The sequence below is a fragment of the Mastomys coucha genome, unplaced genomic scaffold, assembly GCF_008632895.1.
Source record: "Mastomys coucha isolate ucsf_1 unplaced genomic scaffold, UCSF_Mcou_1 pScaffold16, whole genome shotgun sequence".
Lineage (NCBI taxonomy): Eukaryota > Metazoa > Chordata > Mammalia > Rodentia > Muridae > Mastomys > Mastomys coucha.
Window position 1 is genome coordinate 33,120,187 of NW_022196898.1, and position 21,248 is coordinate 33,141,434.

The following is a 21,248-nucleotide window of genomic DNA, read 5'->3' on the forward strand; positions in this document are numbered from 1 at the left end:
TTTAAACACCTCATTTGGAGTCTAGATCTTGGAAGCTATGACATAGAACCCATCTTTTCTTCAGATGAAAATATTTTCTTTTGGCTCCAGAGTTCATTTATTCAACATTCAATTTTTAGTTGGAAATGAATGGCCTTCCTACTGGCTTTCCTATTGCTGTACAATGAGGATTAATGTCAGGGTGGGGCATTCTTGCAGGAGGGAGAGGGAAAAAAAAAAAACGGAGACAAAAATTACCCGTGATTCGAGGAAGCAGAGCTAAGGGCCAGCCCAAGGATTTCTGTCTCTCTCTCTCTCTGTGTAGCTCTTCCATTGAGCTCCACCCAGATTTGACTGTACTTGTATGGCAGGAAAATTTGTCAGAAAGAAATATTTGATGCATGTACGTTTGCAGCTCTCAATGGCATCTAGAATCCAGGGGGTCGAGTCATGCATTATGAATGAATGGGTTTCCAATGGTAACTGGGAGGCAGGGAGCTCAACCCAAGGCAGAGAGCCGGGTGGGGGAAGGGTAGAATCGCACACCCTCCACCTAGGAGTAACCAGGAGGGAACCCTGCAAATTTAATATTTTATCTCACTATCAAGATACAGAAAAAGTAAATCTTTTTGAAATAAGTCAAGACAGCATTAAGATAACGACCGAAATGGATTAAAAACCTAATCTGTTCACAACAGCTTTCTCCCCACACTTGTTAATTTGATGCTTTGTTTAGGCAAAGAGTGGGTCTTCCCCTATTTTGTAGTCAAAGAACATGCAGCACCACCAAGAAAAGGACGCGAGAGCATCAGAAGCAGTTATCCACCAGATATAAAGGCAAGCACCGAGGACATACCCATTTCTCCCGATAAACAGACTAGTCAGCGAGGTAAAGAAAGACACCCCCTCGGGGTTATCGCTGCAGCTCCGCGGCCATCCAAAGAACAATGCACATTTCTGCTACCGTCTCAAGTTTGGAAGCACCATGCAAAGAGACTGGTTAAAATTCCCTACCATGCAATGCAGCCATCATCAGAAGCCCAGCATATCTTCTGCTCTAAGTAGTGATGTGCCAGCTCATGAACAGGACAGAGGAAGCGAAAAAAATGGAGGAAATGAGAGAAGGCTCAGGAAAGTCGGCAGGAATGTTTCTGGGTCATTAACAAGTAGGAGACCCCCTTCCGAATTCAGACCAATCAATCTTTATCTTACAGGACATCTTTTTCTCAGCGTCTGTTGAAAAGACTGCAGCAAGCCACACTGCAGCAAGGGATTGTGGGATAGGGATGCAGCAGCGAGCTGCAAAGAGATTCGCGGGTGGCTGGCTTTCCCCTCTGAGTCAGCAGTCAGCTGTTCGCATGCTCCCCGGTGCAAGGCCGCCAGGCTCCATCCCTAAATCCCCGACTGCAGGATTAACCCCAAGAGGCATAAGGAGCAAGCATCGCTGGCGGGTGCAGACAAAACTGGTACCCACCCAAGGGTGTTGCGAATCAGAAAGAAGCTTTGCTGGTCAAATAAGCCAGTGCAGAGGCAGAAAGAACAGATTCGAGAATCGAGGAAAAGTTCACATTCAGAGGCGTGTTTTGGGTGGGTGTGACACCATGGATGCTCAACAGTTAATTAAACTAAAATCTGTTTCTTTGGATGTAGCAAGTAGCTTGAAACAATGCAGACTGTTTGAAATGCAAAATCAGATCCACTCCACAGCTTCTTCTAGCCTCCCCACCAGATGTATCTCCAAGTAAAGGTCTGTGTAACACAGTTCCACCAAGTCAAACAATACAAAGGACATTTCTCTGATTTTTATAGTTCTAATCGTTAAAGGAGGAAAAAAGTAGATGGTACATACTCTGATTAGGGGAAAGCAGACGTTCTGTTTCCGGTTTCAGTTAAAGATCCAGAAACCTGACAAACTTTGCATTTGCCCATAACTCAATTTCCTCCCAAGTCATCGAACTTACTTAAAATATTTAGAGTACAAAATGGTCAACAAGTGCCTATGTAACAGTGCTCAGGTCTTTATTTTGTAACCACTATTTCAGAATCAAAGCCATGCATGTTAGAAATGGAATTCACAACGGAGGCAGGAAATACTATCCGGTGCCATCCTTGTTAGTTTAGGAGGGATCACTAACAATTCTTTATTCAAATATATGAAATTACATATTTGATGACACTCATTCTTGCTCCAAAGTTAAGCACTGCATTGAGGCCTTAAAGGAGCCATAACTCCAGAGATCCAAGAAGGTTATCTTGGTACGTCGAATTGAGAGTCCAGTGATATCAACTGGTCTTGAAAATGTAGGGACATGTGTCTTGGGTGTGACATTTTAGGACCACTAGGCTCTCAGAATTAACACTCTCAAGATTAACACTGTAGACTTTTCTGGAATTGGTGGGTTTGCTTGTTTGTTTGTTTGTTTGTTTGTTTTAAAGACGGGGTCTCACTCTGTAGATTAGGCTACCCTCAAACTTAGAGAGACCCACCAGCCTCTGCCTTCTGAGTGCTGGAAATAAAGGCATACAATGGTACATACATCCAGCTGACTTTTTAAAAATAGCTTTACTGAACTATAATCACATATAGTACACAATTACCTCAAAGTTTTCTTCATTCAGGCATGGTGACTCTCATCTGGAATCCTACCATCCAGAGGGCTGAGGCAGGAGGATTGTCATGAATTTGAAGCCAGCCTTGGTCTTCATACTGAGTTCCAGGTTAACTTAGGCTGCAGAGGGAAAACTTTCTCAAAATAGCTAAAGTGCTACTACTCCTGACCATAATAAAACACATATTTCAAAGCCTATTAGTGTAGTCACAGATGGGGACAAGATTACCACACTCAGTGGTGTAAGGTTTTCACTCCCTCAAAACCAAATGAAACCTTGCAGCTTTTGGCTGTCACCACCTACCTTTCCATCCCCTATAATCCTAAACAGTTTCTAATCTACTTTCTGGCTGTGTAGACTTCTACTTGTAGGGAAACCTCACACACAAATAGATTTCTCTGTTCTAGACTCATGACAATGAAATCATATAAAATGGACATTTTTAAAGTTCATACACAAATAGCATATTATCAGTATCAAATATCTTTATTAACAATATCTAATTGTATAGTTGTAGAACATTGTAATTATCCATTCCTCCATTCCTTTTTCTTTTCTTTCTTTCTTTTTTTTCTTTTTTTGAAATAGGATTTCTTTGTGTTACTCTGGCTGTCCTGGAACTCACATTGTAGACCAGGGTGGCTCCAAACTCAGAGATCTGCCTGCCTCTGCTGGGATTAAAAGCGTGTGCCACCACCGCCACCGCCACCACCACCCAGCTGTAATTATTCATTCTTACAATTGGTAGACACCAGGGCTGTTTCTGACTTGGGACAGCTATGAATAGCAATAAGTAATAAATTTATGTACAGGGTTTTATGTGGATGTATGGTATGTTCTGCCTCAAGTTTACAATGCATTTAGGACCAACACTTAAAACCATAACCAGGTCCCCCCTACACCAGTTTACAATGTCTTCCTAAGACAGGCCATTACAAAGGTATCTGACATGATACATTAGAAACGAGGCAGCGGGTAGGGAGTGGTCCTTGGTCTTACTGCTGGGCTTATAGTTAAAGAAGGCGCACACATTCAATCCTTCATTTCAATGAACATTCACTGACTATCTAGTGTCTCAGGCATTGTAGGTACTGAGGACACAGAAGAATTTAACAGACGCTGAGCACTTATGTCCCAATCAAATACAGAAGATGGATTTTAGCATCCAGGCAGTTACAGAGTAAAAGAGTAAGAAGTGCCTGACAGAAGAGGAGGGATGCTCTAGGCACACAAAGGCTGGGAGGTCAGCTGGCCCACAGCATTGGGAGTTCTGGATCAGTATTGCTAGAGCTTGGAGTGAGAGCAGAACAAAGGGGAGTCATTTGGATGTAATATGGCTCATGTGTTGAAGGCTTTGTTCCCAGTGTCCCAGGACTTTGGAAAAGTGATTGAATTGTGAACACTTTGACTTTATCGAGGGATTTAAGCCATTGACAGCTTCATCGTTTGATGGCATTATTGAGAGGTGATGGAATTAGGAGGTGGACCTACTTAGAGAGAGTACATTGCAGGGCATGACTTAGATCATCTTGTCCTGTGCTCCCACTTGCTGGCCAACCTGCTCAACTATCCCCTTTCCCATGTTACTGATGGGGATGGTCTGGTGCTGTTATGTATTCAAATGCGAATTACTGGACCCCAAGATTCTGGTTGCCCTCAATGAGGAGATCCTCATGCATACCAAAGGATGCTATGTAACCTTGCTCCCCAAGCTAATTGGTCAATAAAAGACTAAAGACTGTGATTGGGCTGTAGATAGAGGTAGTTGAATTTTCAGTTACCTGCCTGGGAGTCACAAGTAGAGACAAAAGAGGAGAAAGGAGATGGAGAGAAGAGGACAGCTCCATGAGGGAGAAGGCCCATGAACACATGGCCAGGAGCATGTCAATGTCAAGTAGCAAGGGACATATGCTGAGATGTAAGTTAGAATAGCTCCAAAATCGGCCCGATTTTGCTTACAACTTTTAAATAAAATACCTGATTGTGTGTCTTTTATACAAGCTAGCTAGAATCTTCAATTCATTTTACATGTTGCTTTGTCTTATTCACACAGCATCCGGGCCAAGCAACCGTGGTTTGAAACCTCCAAAACAAACCTTCCTACATTGAAACTTTCTCTCAGGCATTTGTCAGTGACAATAGACTGACTAATACAAGGCTCAAAGTTTATTTCCAGCCTTTACTTGGACAGGAACGTGCATTCTGCAGATACAGCATTATATAGGCTAGCCCTATTCCAAATATCCTTGTCACCATGGCTTTATTACTGTCTGGGTAGGATGGGTGTAGGGAGCTCAGCTGGAACCTAGTGAGTATATCTAAGGTTGCCATAGGAAAGTGCACCTTTGTTTTTAGGACATGTCTTAGCATTGAACACAGTTGTTTGGAAGCTGGGAATTGGATTGCTGGAGGATGCTTTAGCTGGTCACAGCATCTTCCTCTTGACACTCCAGGCAACAGGTACAGGGTGGTGGTAGTAGCTGTTGGTATGTTTCTTCTTTCCTCTAGTCAGATGTGAGGAGCTGGAGCAGAGTGGGTGTTACTATTGTTTAGTAAAGATTGCAGTTTAGAAAGTCAAGTGCCTAGCTGAAAGAATAGCTGCCATATAGTAGAGGGGAACTGTGCCAATGGTGCGTGCCCCTAGTGGAGAAATGAGAGCAGGGAGAGTTAAACAGGCAATTCCAGAGTAGAACAAAGCCAGCTGATCAGAGCGGTATGTGTGTCAGTGACATAATAGATATAACCAATGAAAAATGGGCAACCAGAAACCAGAAAGCTTAGTAACTGCCTGGGGGAATCATTACTTCATTTTTCTTGTCTTTGGCTTTCAAAGAACTCTTGTGAGAATTATTGCCCAACTCTTAGGAAGGACAAGGGTAAGGAACAATGGATTCAAACCAAGAGTTGATATCAGAACTGACCTGGTATCTTAGTATTTCTATTGCTGTGAAGAAACACCATGACCAAGGCAACTCTTATAAAAGAGAACATTTAACTGGGACGGGCTTACAGGTTCAGAGGTTCAGTCCATTATCATCAAGGCAGGAAGCATGGCAGCATCCAGGCAGGCAAAGCATGACACTGGAGGATCTGAGAGTTCTACCTGTTCATCCAAAGGAAGCCAGGAACAGACTGAATCTCTTCCCCACCTGGGTGGAGTCTGAGCTTAGGAGCCTCAAAGCCCACCCCCACATTGACACACTTCCTCTAACATGGCTACACCTTCTCCAATAAGGCCATACCTTATAAGAGTGACACTTCCCAAGGGCAAAGCATGTTCAAACCACCACACCTGGTGATGGTATTCCCACTAACTATGTGTCCAGTTCACAAATGACTATGTGCCAGCTGGTGTGTTAGGCACAGAAAAACAAGTGATAGAATTAGAACTTCTAGAAATCACCCCCAGGGACAGGGTTCCCTGCCTCTAGCTCATAATCATGTGGGTTGGAAAGGAAGAGAAGGACAGCTCTTTCCAGCCAGCAATAGTGGCAATAATGGGGACCCAGACAGAGTACCCCAACTGAAGACATGTTTTGGGAGAGTCTGCCCAGCACAGAGTGCAATAAAATCATTGCTTTTCTTCCCCCAAACCCTGTATTTCTGTCAGGGGTGGGTGACCTTTGAGTTCATGGTACCTTTCCCATGGTGGGTGACTCACGCTGAACAGACAACAAAACCTTGAGTCCAATAATCCCACACAGACAGGACTCTCTGTTGGTCTGGAACAACAGAACTGAGGCTGCTTTCTTTGGTGGGTGCTTCTGAGCTGCCCACTGTCATCATCCAGTATGAGCCTGATAGCCAGCTCCTCCATAATTTGTGGATTTCATCATCTTATTTTCATAACTGAAAAGCATGTTTTCCTGCCCGAGTCTTTAGGGATCTTTCTCTTTCCCTAAACTGGGGCCTGTGGTTTGGCAGTCTTGGCGACGTATCATCTCAGGATCCTGGAGTGTAATTTGTGGAAGCTAGGACACAGGCTCATTTAGATCATGTGTGTTTCCCCTTATACTATTTTTTACTTATAAAGTCAGTCCCTGAGACTGCAGTGCCAAAGCCCCACAGACTGGCATGATCTAAAACAAGAGAAATGTATTCATTCATAGTGCCAGAGGCCAGACATCCAAAACCAAGGTGCAAGCCTTCAGGGGAGCATTCTTCCAGGTCTGATACCCATTCGTGTGCTCTGGTTTATAGAGGCAATACTCCAGTCATGTTACACGTTCTAACATAACTACCTTTCTCTATGTCTCTGTCTCCACATGGCATTTTCTCCATGTCTCTTTTTTCAGTGGAGAAACCAGTCACATTGGATTAGGACCCGCTCTGAGTATGACCTCATCGTAAATTGTTGATGCATGTGAAGATTCCATTTCCAAATGAAGTATCAAGGGTTAGGGCCTCAATCCATTTTGAGGGTAGGGGGACACGATTCAACCGGTAATATCTGCATTGGGTAAAGGGATAACATGAAGCAAAGGTTGATGCAGGCTAGGCTGACTGTCACCTGAGTCCCCCCCCTCCCCCATCCTTCCCTTACAGTTATAGAGTTTAAGTTCAGTGGGAAGTGCTGTGTTTGCCTTGTTTGTGTTGAGCAGTGGTGGACGTGTGAGTTTGTACAAACTAAGAGTTCAGATGAGTGGGCTGGAGAGATGGCTCAGCAGTTAAGAGCACTGACTGTTCTTCCAGAGGTCCTGAATTCGGTACCCAGCACTCACACGGTGGCTCACAGCCATCTATAAAGGGGTCTGATGCCCTCTTCTGGTATACAGGTGTACACAGAGACAGAATATTCATATGATAAAAAAGAACATAAGTGAGAAGAAGAAGAACTATGAAGATTGGTGGGAAATAGTGGGAAATGGGGCTGTGAATTCTGTGCATTAAAGTGACTCTCCTCTAAGTAAGGGTCTAACCTGCCTGATTCTTTGTATTGCTCAGATGATACCAAAGGCAAAAGTAAACGGGTAAAGTGCTCTTTGGTTTTGCCATCGTTGGCTGTGTGCAACTCAAACCTGAATGTCTCCTTCCCACACTTGGAATGGGATCTCCTAGTACTAAGTGCTAACTCTAGATTCCTGGTTATTTCCATGCTGGGCTGGGTCACAGCTCCGTAGGTAAAAGGGCTTGCCTAGCAAGCATGAGGACCTGACTTTGGTCCCCAAAAAACATGTTTAAAAAAACCAAAACCACCAGTCACAAAAGCTTGTATTTGTTATCCCACTGCGGGAGATGTCAAGAGGTTCAGAGTCTCACTGCCAGCCTGCCTACCCTCCTTGGCTGAGTTTTTCAGTCCAACAAGAAGATTCTGTCTCGCTGGACAGTGGTGGCGCACGCCTTTAATCCCAGCCCTTGGGAGGCAGAAGCAGACAGATTTCTGAGTTCAAGGCCAGCCTGATATGCAGCGTGAGTTCCAGGACAGCCAGGGCTACCCAGAGAAACCTGTCTCGAAATAAATAAATAAATAAAAGATTCTGTCTCACAAAACTCAAGGTGGTGGCATCCGATGGACAGCTGAGGTTGCCCTCTGGCTCCCACATGCACGGGCACATGTGCGTTTGGAAACATGTACAGGTTTATCCATGGTAGGGTTATTGGCTATCAAACTTCTCATTTTAAAGGTCAAATCCGATGTAGTGGAAGTCCCTGGTTGTTAGTGCAGGGTTGAAGCCTGAAGACACTGCAGAGCTGAAGCCTTTATGTCTAGTAAGCAAGGGCTCTAACGCCGGCCTCGTGGTCCTACCTAGCAACCATGTGGGAGCGGCTGACCTCATCCAGAGGCGCCTCCAAACCCAGACTGCCGGCCCGAGGAGGCAGTAGGTGGATGACTGGGTGCATGGCTACTCGTGCCTGGCTGGGCGCCCTTTTTTCTCTTAAGGAAATTCTTTTCATGCGGTTCACACAATAAAGTACATTTACACCAGCGTGGAGATCTGATCCGTGGAGAGGATCAGAGAGAACCTGGCACGCGTTCCTCCGTACTAAGCAACCAATCCCACCTCCTTGGCTCTAAGGTGGAAAAAAAAAAAAAAAAATCAAGACAATCTCCGCTTGCAGCCGCCCCAGGAACTTCCTGGTTCTGCATAGCCACGCCTCCCGTTTCTATGGCAATGGGTCCCTTCCCCTCCCCTTCCTCCCTCCGTACCTCCCACCCCCACCCACCTACGCCAGCTCTGCTTCAGCTAAAACCTACAGGCAAGCGGTCTTCTCCTTTCCGATACTGATGACTTTGCTTATAGAATTTCTTCCTCTCCTTCCCTGGGTAGGTCTCGTTGGCAAACCTTATTCTTCACAAGGCTTATTAAAACCTTTTTGAAAAAAAGTACGGAAGTGCATTGGCCGGGAATCGAACCCGGGCCTCCCGCGTGGCAGGCGAGAATTCTACCACTGAACCACCAATGCTCCCTGGCTGCTGGAGCCTTTTTACAAAACTAATGGAAGTGGCGGTGATGGGTGTTGCCGGGTCTGATGACAGCGTTTTAAACTATAAGTGGCTGGAATCGCCCCGGGTGGACTGACAACCCACAACGCATGTGCTTTCTCAGCTGAAGCCCTTTCCCGGTCTTCTAAGACTACAGCTCCGCTGCCTCCTGCCCATCCGGGTTCCAGAGTCTCAGCGGATGCTCCCGATCTTAAGGTGTTTTTCTGCAGGAAACAGGCTTGAGTTGACTGAGCGCCCAATAACTCAGATCTTTAAGCCGAAGCGGGTGGTAAAATTTATTCCCCTTGTCTAAGGGGAATATATTGAGGACTGGGCTTTAGTCCTCACTGGCTGCCTCTTCCAGTGTGTCGTTTGGGGACAGTATCTTTCTAAGCAGTCGATGGGGCTTCAGGCCTCTTGGTCCTGTAATCCCACGGAGTCTTACTGAGAATGTCAGCATGTGACTCTGATTAAGGTATGGCTCAGATTCTCTCTACAGCCCGTCCCCTAAATTGGGGGATGAGTTAGTTCCAAGATTCCTGTGGATGTCTGAAACTGGATTGTACTGAGCCCTAGCTGTGTTACATATTCCCGTAAATACATGCATACCTGTGATCACTTTTACTTTGGTGATAAATTTTACTTAGACATTAGGAGCGGTACGAGTTGACAACTGATTAAAATAGAAAACAAAAACAATAGACTGTAATCAGGATATGTGAATGTGCTGTTCTTAAAACAACTTTTTACCCTTGTACTTACAGAAAGCACTGCAGTGTCTCTGGTATATCTAAAATAACAGCAGTGCAGCTTCTGTAGGGACTTTATTAAGTTAAAGAAAGTGTACTTGAACACAGGCTGACAACTAACAGGTGGGTACCCTTGACAACACGAATAGACTCAACAAAGGTATCATTCCGAGCAGATCTGAGCACATAGCATAAAAGTTCATCATGCCTGTCAGAATAGCACACAGCCGTACTCCCCTGAGCTTCCATTTTCCAATTAATATAATAAGAGCGTGACGACTAATCTTGGTTGACAACTTGAAATGCCTGGGAAGAGGGACCGCCACTTGAGAAACGGTCTTCATCAGATTGGCCCGCGAGCATGTCTGTTGGTGGTGGTTCATGACTGCTAATTGATGTAGGAGACATCAGTTGACTGTGGGCAATGCCATCCCCAGGCCGATGGGTCTAGGCTGTATAAGAAAGATAGCTGGGCAAGCTAGAGGGAACAAAGCAAGTCAGCACAGAAGCACAGAAGCTAGTGTTGTTGTTGAAGCCCCTAGTAGATTTATGAGTTCATTCAGGAACCTGTACTTCTGGAGCTGGGTTTATATAAGACTCAATAAACTTTTGATTATTGGAGGTAAGACTAGATTAAAGCTGGGTATGTAGCATACACCTCTAATCCCAGCACTCAGAAGGCTGTGGCAAGGGGTTCGGGAGTACCAGCGAGCATAGTGAGTTCTACACCAGCCTGGGATGTGTAGGGAGATCTTATCAAACAGCAGGATAAACAATAACAATCCTAAGAATGATATGGAACTTCCCATTCTCATTTTAATTTCATTGAAACCAACATATGAGAGTGGACAGGCTCATACAGAAGAGGCCTCTCTATATACTTCACAGGACCAGGCTGGCCTCATGCTTAGCTATCTCCTCCTGGCTTCTTTGTGGACCTTGGAGGCTCCTCACACAGATTCTTAGTGCCAGACCGACCCCAAGAAGGGAGAGAACTTCTGTTCCCCCACCATTTTTCTTTTCTTTCTTTTTCTTTTTTTAGAGAAAGCTTGGCACCAGCATCTCTCCCTCTCTTCCAGCCAGCAGACTTCCTGGAAAGATTGGAGGAGACCAGTTTCCTTTTGGTCTTCTTCCAGAGTCAAAGCTATGCCTTTTGATGTCCACCATAGTGTTTGGACATGGAGCCCTCAGGACCCGCTTCCATGCCCTCTTCTGAGAGGATACACTGCAGCAAAGGCCTACCTAGTGCCCTCTAAGATTAGAGTGTCTCTGGGCCGCGGACCAAGAGGTCACAGTACCACTGGGGGAGAGTACAAGAGCTGGCAAACAGGAACAGCTAGGGCACAGCAGAGAGAGAGAATGTAAGATTTTGCTTGGACCTGTCAGTAGGTATCCTGCTGGGCCATGCCACTTGGACCTCATGGCCAATACAGAGGTACTCCAATCCTTCCTCGATGCCTTTCTCCCTCTGCTCTCTGTTCTTTGCTCTCTTGTTTTGTTTGTTTTGTGTGGGACACACCTCCTGTCCTCTTCCCCACTCTTTACCCACTTGATTCAACAAACCTTACTCAAAGTCTGTAATGGCACTGTGCTGGGCCATGCGATGGTCACGTCCATTAAGGGACTTAGGTATTTTCATGAGAGATCAGCACAAAAATCCTCATTAAACAAGAAAGGTAATAAAAATGAATCTAATCTCAAAATACTTTTTATCTGCATTCTCTGCCTCAGACCTATAGGGGTAAATGGATTCGGCTCTAGCTGACAGGATAGTTTCTGTGGTGGGGAAAAGTTTGGGTTCCAGAATGGGAGGGATACAGGTATGCACCTTAGCTCTGACGTTGACAAGCTGTAGGGTGGGGGGACAAGTTATTTAATTTCTCTGGCCTTTGTCTCTAAAATGATAGGCTCAAGTAGAGAGAGTACTTTCTAGCAGAGACGGGGGGCAGAGAGGCAGAGATACAGAGAGATTGTGAGCCGTGAGAACCAGGTGAAATGTTGCCTAAACCATGTCCGCCCGGTGCCTGGGATGCAAGATTCAAAAATACCACGTATCATTGCTGCTTTACCTACTCAAGCCTAGGATCAGGCATGCACTTTCTCTAAAGAGCCAGATAGTAAACACTTTGGCCTTTGTGGACCAACACAGCATCAGGGCAGCTACCCACTTAACTCTACTGAGAAATAGCCATGGATATGAGTAAGCAAGTGATCACACCCACGTGCCAACAAAACTGGTTTTCTAGGCACGGAAAGGTGAAATTTTATCTAACGTTCACATTGAAGAATGAGTTTTGTCTTGGCTTTTCCCAAATCATTTTGACTATCAACATAAAAGCCATCTCCATTGCACAGACTAGGTAGAAACAGGCCAGGAGCCAGGTGCCGGCCTGCTGGCTAGTTTGCCCACCCCTGCATAAGCTGAGTGAAATGGCTGACACTCTACTTCGTGGATTTCACTTCACAGAAATATCCAATGAGAGGTCTTCAGAACCCCTCTGCATCAGTGTCTAGATGCAAACCAGACTGACTAACACAGTAATAACCCAATCCAAAGATTGCATAAACCTCACACATAAAAGTAATACTTACACTCAATTTGTGCACGAGCCAAGATAACAATACTTCCCATTCACTAGTCAGCAAGATAAGATATGGAAAAGACAATCTGGGCTTTGCAAATGTAGGCATGCTGCTCCCGACAGATGCAGGGCTTTGCTTGTGTGTGCACTTTCTTGCTTGGTGCTGGGAAATGAGAAGCTGCTGTGAGAGACACTGGATTGAGGGTCACAGGCTTGCTAGATTTTATAAGCATGACAAGAAGGCAGCAGAATGCATGTTTAGTGAGAAGACCTGGGGAGTGCAAAGGAGGGTGGAAAGAACCTACTAGAAAGAGGCAGTCCCCAACAATATGGAAATCAGATCATAAATGAGCCCGCTGTGAAACATTCAGGTACCCCAAGCAATGCACAGTCCCTCTTGCCCTGCCTTTCCATATGTGCAGATAGAAACAGAGCACTTAGCTTTCCTTTCTTCTGAAATCTGAGAAGACTTTCAGCTTCAAGTTTATATCAACTTTCTTGTAGGCCACAAATGTCTTCTCCAATAACATGAAGTAACTGCCAAATCCAGAGGGATTGCAATTTTTTTGTTTTTGGTTTTTTTTTTTTTGTTTTTGGTTTTTCAAGACAGGGTTTCTCTGTGTAGCCCTGGCTGTCCTGGAACTCACTCTGGAGACTAGGCTGGCCTCGAACTCAGAAATCCTCCTGCCTCTGCCTCCCAAGTGCTGAGATTAAAGGTGTATGCCACCACCGCCCAGCCTGGGATTGCAATTTATTAATAATAACTTTAAATAATAATCATTAAAGCTGTTTCTCAGAAGCTAGAGGAAATGCCTTTTTCATAAAGCCATCCAAGAATCCAGTTTGCTCTTGCACATAGAGTCACCAGCATCCAGCCATTATCCTTAGAGGAAGGCTAGCTTATATAGCCACGCAGACCCCTCTAACAGCCCTCAATGCTGGATGCCATGCCAATACCTACTGACTCGTTGGAGCCTCTCCTCCAGGAAAACCACAATTGTCTTAGTCCCTATTCTATTGCTGTGAAGAGACACCATGGCCAAGGAAACTCTCTTGAAAGAAAGCATTGGGACTGGTGGGATGGCTCAGCAGATAAGAGCACCGACTGCCCTTCTGAAGGTCCTGAGTTCAAACCCCAGCAACCACATGGTGGCTCACAACCACCCGTAATGAGATCTGTCGCCCTCTTCTGGTGTGTCTGAAGACAGCTACCATGTACAAAAAGCATTTAAATGAGGGCTTGCTTACAGTTTCAGAGGGTGAGGTCATTATCTCACGACAGGGAGCATGGCAGCAAGGTAGCACACATGGCTCTAGAGCAGTAGTTCAAAGTTCCACTCACTGACACACTTCCTCCAACAAGGCCACACCTCCTAATCCTTCTAATCCTTTCAAAGAGTTCCAGTCCTTGGTGACTAAGCATTCAAATATATGATCCTATGAAGACCATTCTTTTTGTTGTTGTTGTTGTTTTCTTTTTTGTTTTCAGAGACAGGGTTTCTCTGAATAGTCCTGGCTGTCCTGAAACTTACTCTGTAGACCAGGCTGGCCTCGAACTCGGAAATCCTGCCTGCCTCTGCCTTCCAAGTGCTGGGATTAAAGGCATGTGCCACCACTGCCCTGCTGATGGAAGCCATTCTTATTCAGCCCAGTACAGCAAGTATAGACATTTCCATCTGGACACTTTGAGTCACAGGGAACCAGCTGGCTCCCTGCCAACTTGCTTTTGTATTTTAACTGGTATATGATGAAGGAAAGAAGCAAGATGTAATCTTGGGTATCATTAGAAAGGAGAAAGGAATGGAACGAGGCCACAGTATACCTAACAGCATACCCACTGCCTCTTCTTCTATACCCACTGAGAAATATATGGGCACGGACAGTCAGTCACACAGTGGTGTGGGTGTCAGGAGGAAGAAGAAGGGAGGAAAAATCAACAGAAAATGTTGCATATGCTACTTTTTGTTAATATTCTGTTTACTTTTTACTTTATGTGTATGGGTGTTTCACCTACATGTTCATCTGGGAGCTGCATGCATGCAGTGCCCACAGGGGCCAGAGGAAGTGTCAGATCCTCCAGAACTGCAATTATAGACAGTTGTCAGCTGTCATGAGGGCCTGGGAACCAAAATCCTATCCTCTGGAAGAAAGCAAGTACTCTCAATGCCTAAATAATCTCTCAGGTAAAAATCGGTCGATCAATTTATTTTACAAAGCACAAGCCCAAGATCACGGGACCTGACAGTTTCCTCTTTGCCTTCCTACAAAGAGTGGCATTTGTGCCTTCTAAAGGGAGGAAGTCTGCTTCCCTGGGACATAGATCTTAAAGCTTTGGACCAAAAAGCCTGGATCAAGGTCATGACCACCAGTTGCTTCAGTGTGGACGTATTCTTTGAAGGTCCTATGGTTGAAGCCTTTGTCCACAGTCTGCAGCACTCCTGAGAGCTGAGGAGACGTGCTCTATTGGGAGGTCTTCTGGTCACAAGGGGGTGTGCTCTCCAAGGGAATGGTGGCACCCAAGCCTATCCTGTTCCTCTCTTTCATGTCCCAGAACAAGATAAGCAAATCAATGCTACCTCGAGCTCCTGGGTCTGTTGTGCTGACTGATGGGGAGTTCAGGGGCTCCACCCCAATTCCCAGCTCTTGTCAATAGCTGGAACACAAAGTAAACACACAAGTCAAGCTTCGTAGAATCAGAGTGGAAGGGACCTTAGAGATGGCTTCATCCAGTCATTTGAATGGCACAAATACCTTCTCCAAATAGCATGGCAGAGTCTCAGCAACATATTACAAGACTCTGGTTCTATCCCTGCACAGAGATAGGGGCAGAAAAAACCGGTGCTCCATCACAAGTCTTATCCACCACTGTCTCACCCACCCACTGCATTTCTTCAGAACAGCGGGATAACTGGGCATAAAGGTAGTTTGAGCACCACTGTCTGGACAAAGGAACAGGTCTGAGGGGACATTGTGAGTCTCTCATGCTGTACAACTAAGTAGCAACGCCCTCCAAGAGAACTCACTCCAGTTTCTGGCTCATGCCTCCTTCTACTGTCTCACCATGGTCTACTGGTAAGACTGGGGCCTTGGAGGCCTTCGCGGACCGGCTTGGCTTTCATAATAACCAGCTTCATAGAGAACGATCCACAACAGAGATGATTAGCAATATGAGAAACAAGAGGTGCTGCTAAGTGAGACTGGAAAACTATGTTGAAGAATAGAAAAAGGCTCTCATTGCGCAGCCGGCTTCGAGAGGAATTAACGGCTCAGGGTTTGTGAATATATATATATACTCCCCATCAAGCAGCGGGAGTTCCCAAGATAGCAGAGAAACCGGAACCCTGCACAAAGGATTGTAATCCTCAAAGGTCAAGGATTCGGCCGGCCATTTGGTCAAAGGGCAGGGAAGAAATAAACCATGACATCCTGTTAGAAGGGGATTCACAGAAAAGGAAAACTCCTGGGAATAGTAAAGAAGCAAAAAGACATGAGACACTCTAGTGAAGAAGCCGAGTCCTCAAACAGCCTTGGCAGGAAAAAGCCAGCACTGACCCAAACATGGAAGAGCGTGTGTGTGTGTGTGTGTGTGTGTGTGTGTGTGTGTGTGTGCGCGCGTGCGTGTGCGTGTGCGTGTGTGGTGTGTGTGCGGTGTAGTGTGTGTGCGTGTGTGTGGTGTGTGTGCGTGTGTGTGCATGTGTGTGCGTGTGTGTGTGTGTGCGGTGTGGTGTGTGTGGGGGTGTGGTGTGGTGTGTGTGTGTTGTGTGTGCAGTGTGTTGTGTGTGCATGCGTGTGCATGTGCGTGTGTGTGTGTGTGTGCGGTGTAGTGTGTGTGGTGTGTGTGTGGTGTGGTGTGTGTGTGGTGTATGTGTGTGGTGTGTTTGTGTGTGTGTGCTATGTTGTATGTTTCTGTGTATGTGTGGTGTGTGCTATATTTGTGTGTGGTGTGTGTATATATAATGTGTGCGTATGATGTGTGTGGTATGTATATGTGGTTTGCATATATGGTATGTGTGTATGTGTAAGTGTGTGAGTATGTGGTATATGGGTATGTGTGTGGGGATGATGTGTGTATATGTGTATGTGGTGTGTGTATATATTTATGTATAGTGTGTATGTATATGTATGTGGTATGTGCATGTGTGTGTAGTATGTGTGTATGTGTGTGTGTGAATATATGTGTGTATGTGTACTGTGTGTGTGTGGTGTGTGTGTGTGTGATGTGTTTGTGTGTGTGTGGTGTGTGGTGTTTCTGGGTGTGTGGTGTGTGCTATATTTGTGTGTGGTGTGTGTATATATAATATGTGCATATGATGTGTGTGGTATGTATATGTGGTTTGCATATATGGTATGTGTGAATGTGTATGTGTACGAGTGTGTGGCATATGGGTATATGTGCAGGGGTGGTGTGTGTATATGTGTATGTGGTGTGTATATATATTTATGTATAGTGTGTGTGTATATGTATCTGGTATATGCATTTGTGTGGGGTATGTGTGTATGTGTGTGTGTATGTGTGAATGTATGTGTGTATGTATAGTGTGTATATGTGTGTGTGTGGTATATGTGTATGTGTAGTGTGTATATGTGTGTGTGTGGTATATGTGTATGTGTGTGTGTATGTGTGTGTGGTGTATGTATGTGTGAATGTATATGTGTGTATGTGTGTGTGTATGTATAGTGTGTGTATGTGTGTGTGGTATGTGTGTATGTGTGTGTGGTGTGTGTGTGTGAATGTATGTGTGTGTATGTATGTGTGTATGTGTATGTGTGTATGTGTGTGTGTGGTATGTGTGTATGTGTGTGTGGTGTATGTGTGTGAATGTATGTGTGTGTATATGTGTGTATGTGTGTAGTATGTGTGTATGTGTGTGTGTGGTGTGTGTACGTGTGTGTGTATGTATAGTGTATGTGTGTATGTGTGTAGGTGTGTAGTATGTGTGTATGTGTGTGTGTGGTGTGTGTACGTGTGTATGTATGTATAGTGTGTGTGTGTGTGTGTGTGTGTGTGTGTGTAGGGCTTAACTGCTGAAGCCTTTCTTTTAATGCAGAGTGAACAGACTGAAGTGACAAAAACACAAAAGTGGTGGTTGGCATGATTCTATTGGGCATCTGGCTCTCCCTTTCGCATTCTGGTCAGGCTTCAGTATTATTCTCTTTTGGGCAGGGGTGGGAGGGTAGGCTGCCAGTGATTGGATTCAGGACCTTGGTATGAGCTTTACCCTAAGTTACAACTCAGTTGTCCATTCTACTTGTTTGCTTTTAAACTTTCTTTTTTTAAAAAAAATTATTTGTATGTGTGCATGCTCATATGTGTGAGTGTATATGTGTGGTGACTAAAGGCTAATGTCACCCTCTGCCATTTGTGTTTTGATTTATTTTTATTTTATGTGCATGAGTATCCTGCCTGGATGACTTTATTTGTACCACATGTGTGCCTAGTGCCTGCAGAGGTCAGAAGAGGACATTGGATCCTGGTCACTGGAATTACAGATGGTTGTGAGCCACCATGTGGGTGCTGGGAACCAAATCTACAAGAGCAGTAAGTGCTCTTAACTGCTGAACCATCTCTCCAGTCCTTTTGAGATAAGGTTTCACTATGGAACTCTGGCAGACCTGGAACTTAGTGTGTAGACTAGATTGGCTTCCAAGTTATAGAGGTTCATGTGCCTCTACCTCAAGTGTTGGGATTAAAGACATGTGCCTCCATGCCTGGCCTCCATCAGGCGTTCATCTCTCTGCTTCCCGACTGCCAATGCAATGTGACCAGTCAGCTTCTGCTGCTGGGCCTTCCCCTCCATGAAAGAATCTTAAACCATGAGCAGAAAGTAAACCTTTGTTCCTTAAGATGCTATGGTCAAATATTTTTGTCATAGCAACAAGAAAAATAGTTAATATACACAAGCACTAAAGTGTACTTTACAAGAATACATTTACATGTCTATATGATTACTGGATACAAGTAAACACCAGAAGTAATGAGGTATAAGCATCATTGGGACATTTTCTAAACCGTCCACCCCCACTGCCCTATTTCATTGCTGGAGAGAGAACACAGGGATCATGTTAGGCCGGGCTTTAACTCAGCCATATCCTGAGTCTTGCACTTCACTCCTGCTTTTAAGTGTACTGAGCTAGTGAACTCCAGTAAACCGTCCAGTCCTGGAATAACACACGGTAGTTTACTGATGACAGTGAGGAATAGGGATGGCACCCTTCCCTAGAGACCTCTCACAGGACTCTAAAACCTCTCACAGGACTCTAAGACCTCTCACAGGACTCTAAGACCTCTCACAGGACTCTAAGACCTCTCACAGGCCTCTAAAACCTCTCACAGGACTCTAGCGTACTAAGGGAGGCTGAAGGCTGTGGTACAGCTCAGTGCTTGCCTGCCTCACATGACGGAGGCTCCGAGTGACTTCCATCCCTAGTGCCACGAAAACAAGCAACTGGAAAGAGCAGATCCACTAAACATCATTAGAGATTTATTTTTGAAGAAAGAGATGACTACTGTTTATGCAAAGATGTAGTGTTTACCCTCCTGCAAAACTCTTATCTGTAAAACCGTATCAAGTTAGAGCCCAAAATCAATATGCAAAGCAAAATATGATCAAATTAGATGTATCTTGTTATTTTTACTGCCTGCCTGCCTTTAAGTATTTCCGGCATTACCAGAGGAAAATATTTTCAGAAATAGCCCAACTGTTTTTTACACACCACTCAGTTGCAGTGACCTTTTGCATATAACCCAAACAGGTTACCATAGGAAAGATATTCAGCTTTTATTTAGGGACCTAGACATGGCAATGTTATATTGCTCTAATTAAGGAAACAAAAACAAAACAAAACATTTTTTTATTTTTATTGAAAAAATTTTCTCACATACGTATTCTAATTACAGTTTTCCCTCCCTTCACGCCTCTCAGTTCCTATAGCCCCTCCCCTCCATCCAGATCCATCCCCTTCATCCCCTTTCTGTCTCTCATTAGAAACCAAACAGACGGGGGGGGGGGGGGGGGGGGGGGGGGGGTTGCTGGAGAGAGATGGCTCAGCGGTTAAGAGCACTGACTGCTCTTCCAAAGGTCCTGAGTTCAAATCCCAGCAACCACATGGTGGCTCACAACTATCTGTAATGAGATCTGATGCCCTCTTCTGGGGTGTCTGAAGACAGCTACAGTGTACCTACATATAATAAATAAATAAATCTTTAAAAAAAGAAAGAAAGGAAGGAAGGAAGAAAGAAACCAAACAGGCTTCTAAGGGATAATAATGAAATACAACGAAGTAAAATACGATAAGATAAAACAAAACCCACTATGTCTGAATTGGACAAGACAAACAAACAAAAGGAAAAGAGCCCAAGAGAAGACACAAGAAACAAATACCCACTTGTTTGTTGACACACACAGGAAACCCATAAAAACACTAATATATACACAGAGGACCTGGTGCAGATCTTTGGGGGCCCTGTGCATGCTGCTTCAGTCTCTGTGTTCATATGAGCTTTGCTCGGAAAACATTGCTTTATGACTGTGTGTGTTTGTGTGTATGCCACAGCACACATGTGAGGTCAGAGGACAAATTGGTTCTCTCCTTTTACTTTGTAGGTCCCGAGGCTTGAACTCAGATCATCAGGCTTAGCAGCAAATGCCTCAACTTGCCGACCCATCTCATTGGCCCTAAAATTTTGCTTCTAAGGAAGACAGGGATCAATGAAAGAGAAGTGACCTAATAAAAGTCATGGCATGTGTTAAAGTGAAAAAAGGAAGGAGAAGCTAACAGGAGAGGATGAGATGGAAACATGGCGCAGGTCTCTTGTTCCTGGCCATCACTCGCTTACGAATTCATGCATTCATTGTTTTATTCCAATTCTTAGAACAGTGCACGAGTGCTCACTTGGCACAGGACATGGGAAAGGAGATTGAAAGTAGCATTTTAGCTGGGTTGTGGTGGTGCCCACCTTATCCCAGCACTTGGGAGGCAGAGGCAAGCAGATCTCTCAATTTGAGGCCAGCCTGGTCTATAGAGCAAGTTTCAGGGCAGTGTGTGTGTGTGTGTGTGTGTGTGTGTGTGTGTGTGTGTGTGTGTGCGCGTGCCTGTATGAGTATGTGTACCATTTCTGCAGAGATCAGAAGTCAGTGCCAGATCTCCTGAAACCAAAGCTGCAGGTAGGTGATTGTGGGCCACCGTCATGGGTGCTGAGAACCAAACTGCAGTCTTCTGCAGGAACACTAAGCACTCCTAACCACAGAGTCGTCTCTCCAGCCCTGAGACTTTACACCTTGCACAAGTTTCCCCTTTGTGTGAAGTACTACTCTCTTTTCCTCTTCTTCCTCTGCCAAAAGTTCCACTAGGTGTCATCACCAACACAACCCCCCCCACACACACACACACAGGGAAACCAACCCCACAGGCTTCAGTTAGCCAGCAATGCCGGCACATCCTGTTGAAGCTGCTACCACATGCCTCAGTAATTCTTTCTTCAAATGTCTACCTTTGCTAGTAGAGTTCCTGATATACCAATTTAGGTAGTAAGTGATCAGTAAACATCAATTATTTATTCTACAGTGACATGTAGAAAGAAAGGGAAGTGGCTTATTAGGTAACTACTAGATATACCAAATTCTATGCTATCCTCATTTTATTCTCAAGACAACTTTGAAAGACGGGAATAACCTCTCACCGTCTCTTTTTCTCATATGCACTCTCACTCTCATTCTTGCTCTCACCCTCACTTTGCATAGAATATATTTATGTAGGCCAGGCTGACCTGAAATTCCATATGTAGACCAGGCTGGCCTTGAAGTCACAGAGTTCTACTTGTTTTTGCCTTCAAGTGCTGGATTTCAAGGCATTTACCACCACACCATTATGCATCTCATAATGATGGAGACAGTTCTGAGATGA

General features: G+C 44.8%; 1 protein-coding gene and 1 non-coding gene across 8 annotated transcripts in view; both read right to left on the minus strand.

Moving 5' to 3' along the window:
• Trim2 (tripartite motif containing 2) overlaps positions 1-21,248 on the minus strand; it is a 152,043-nt gene that overhangs the window by 57,131 nt on the left and 73,664 nt on the right. The window contains exon 1 of one of the 7 annotated variants that reach the window (XM_031374212.1): positions 994-1,265. The exons of 5 other annotated variants lie outside the window; for them this stretch is intronic. In XM_031374212.1, the coding sequence (XP_031230072.1) occupies positions 994-996 (3 nt within the window). In that variant the 5' untranslated portion in view covers positions 997-1,265. Of the gene's footprint in view, positions 1-835; positions 857-993; positions 1,266-21,248 lie in introns of those variants that run through there. One more of the 7 variants, XM_031374216.1, reaches the window with a different exon arrangement.
• Trnag-gcc lies at positions 8,924-8,994 on the minus strand. Its single transcript has one exon. It is a non-coding gene; the product is annotated as a tRNA-Gly (tRNA).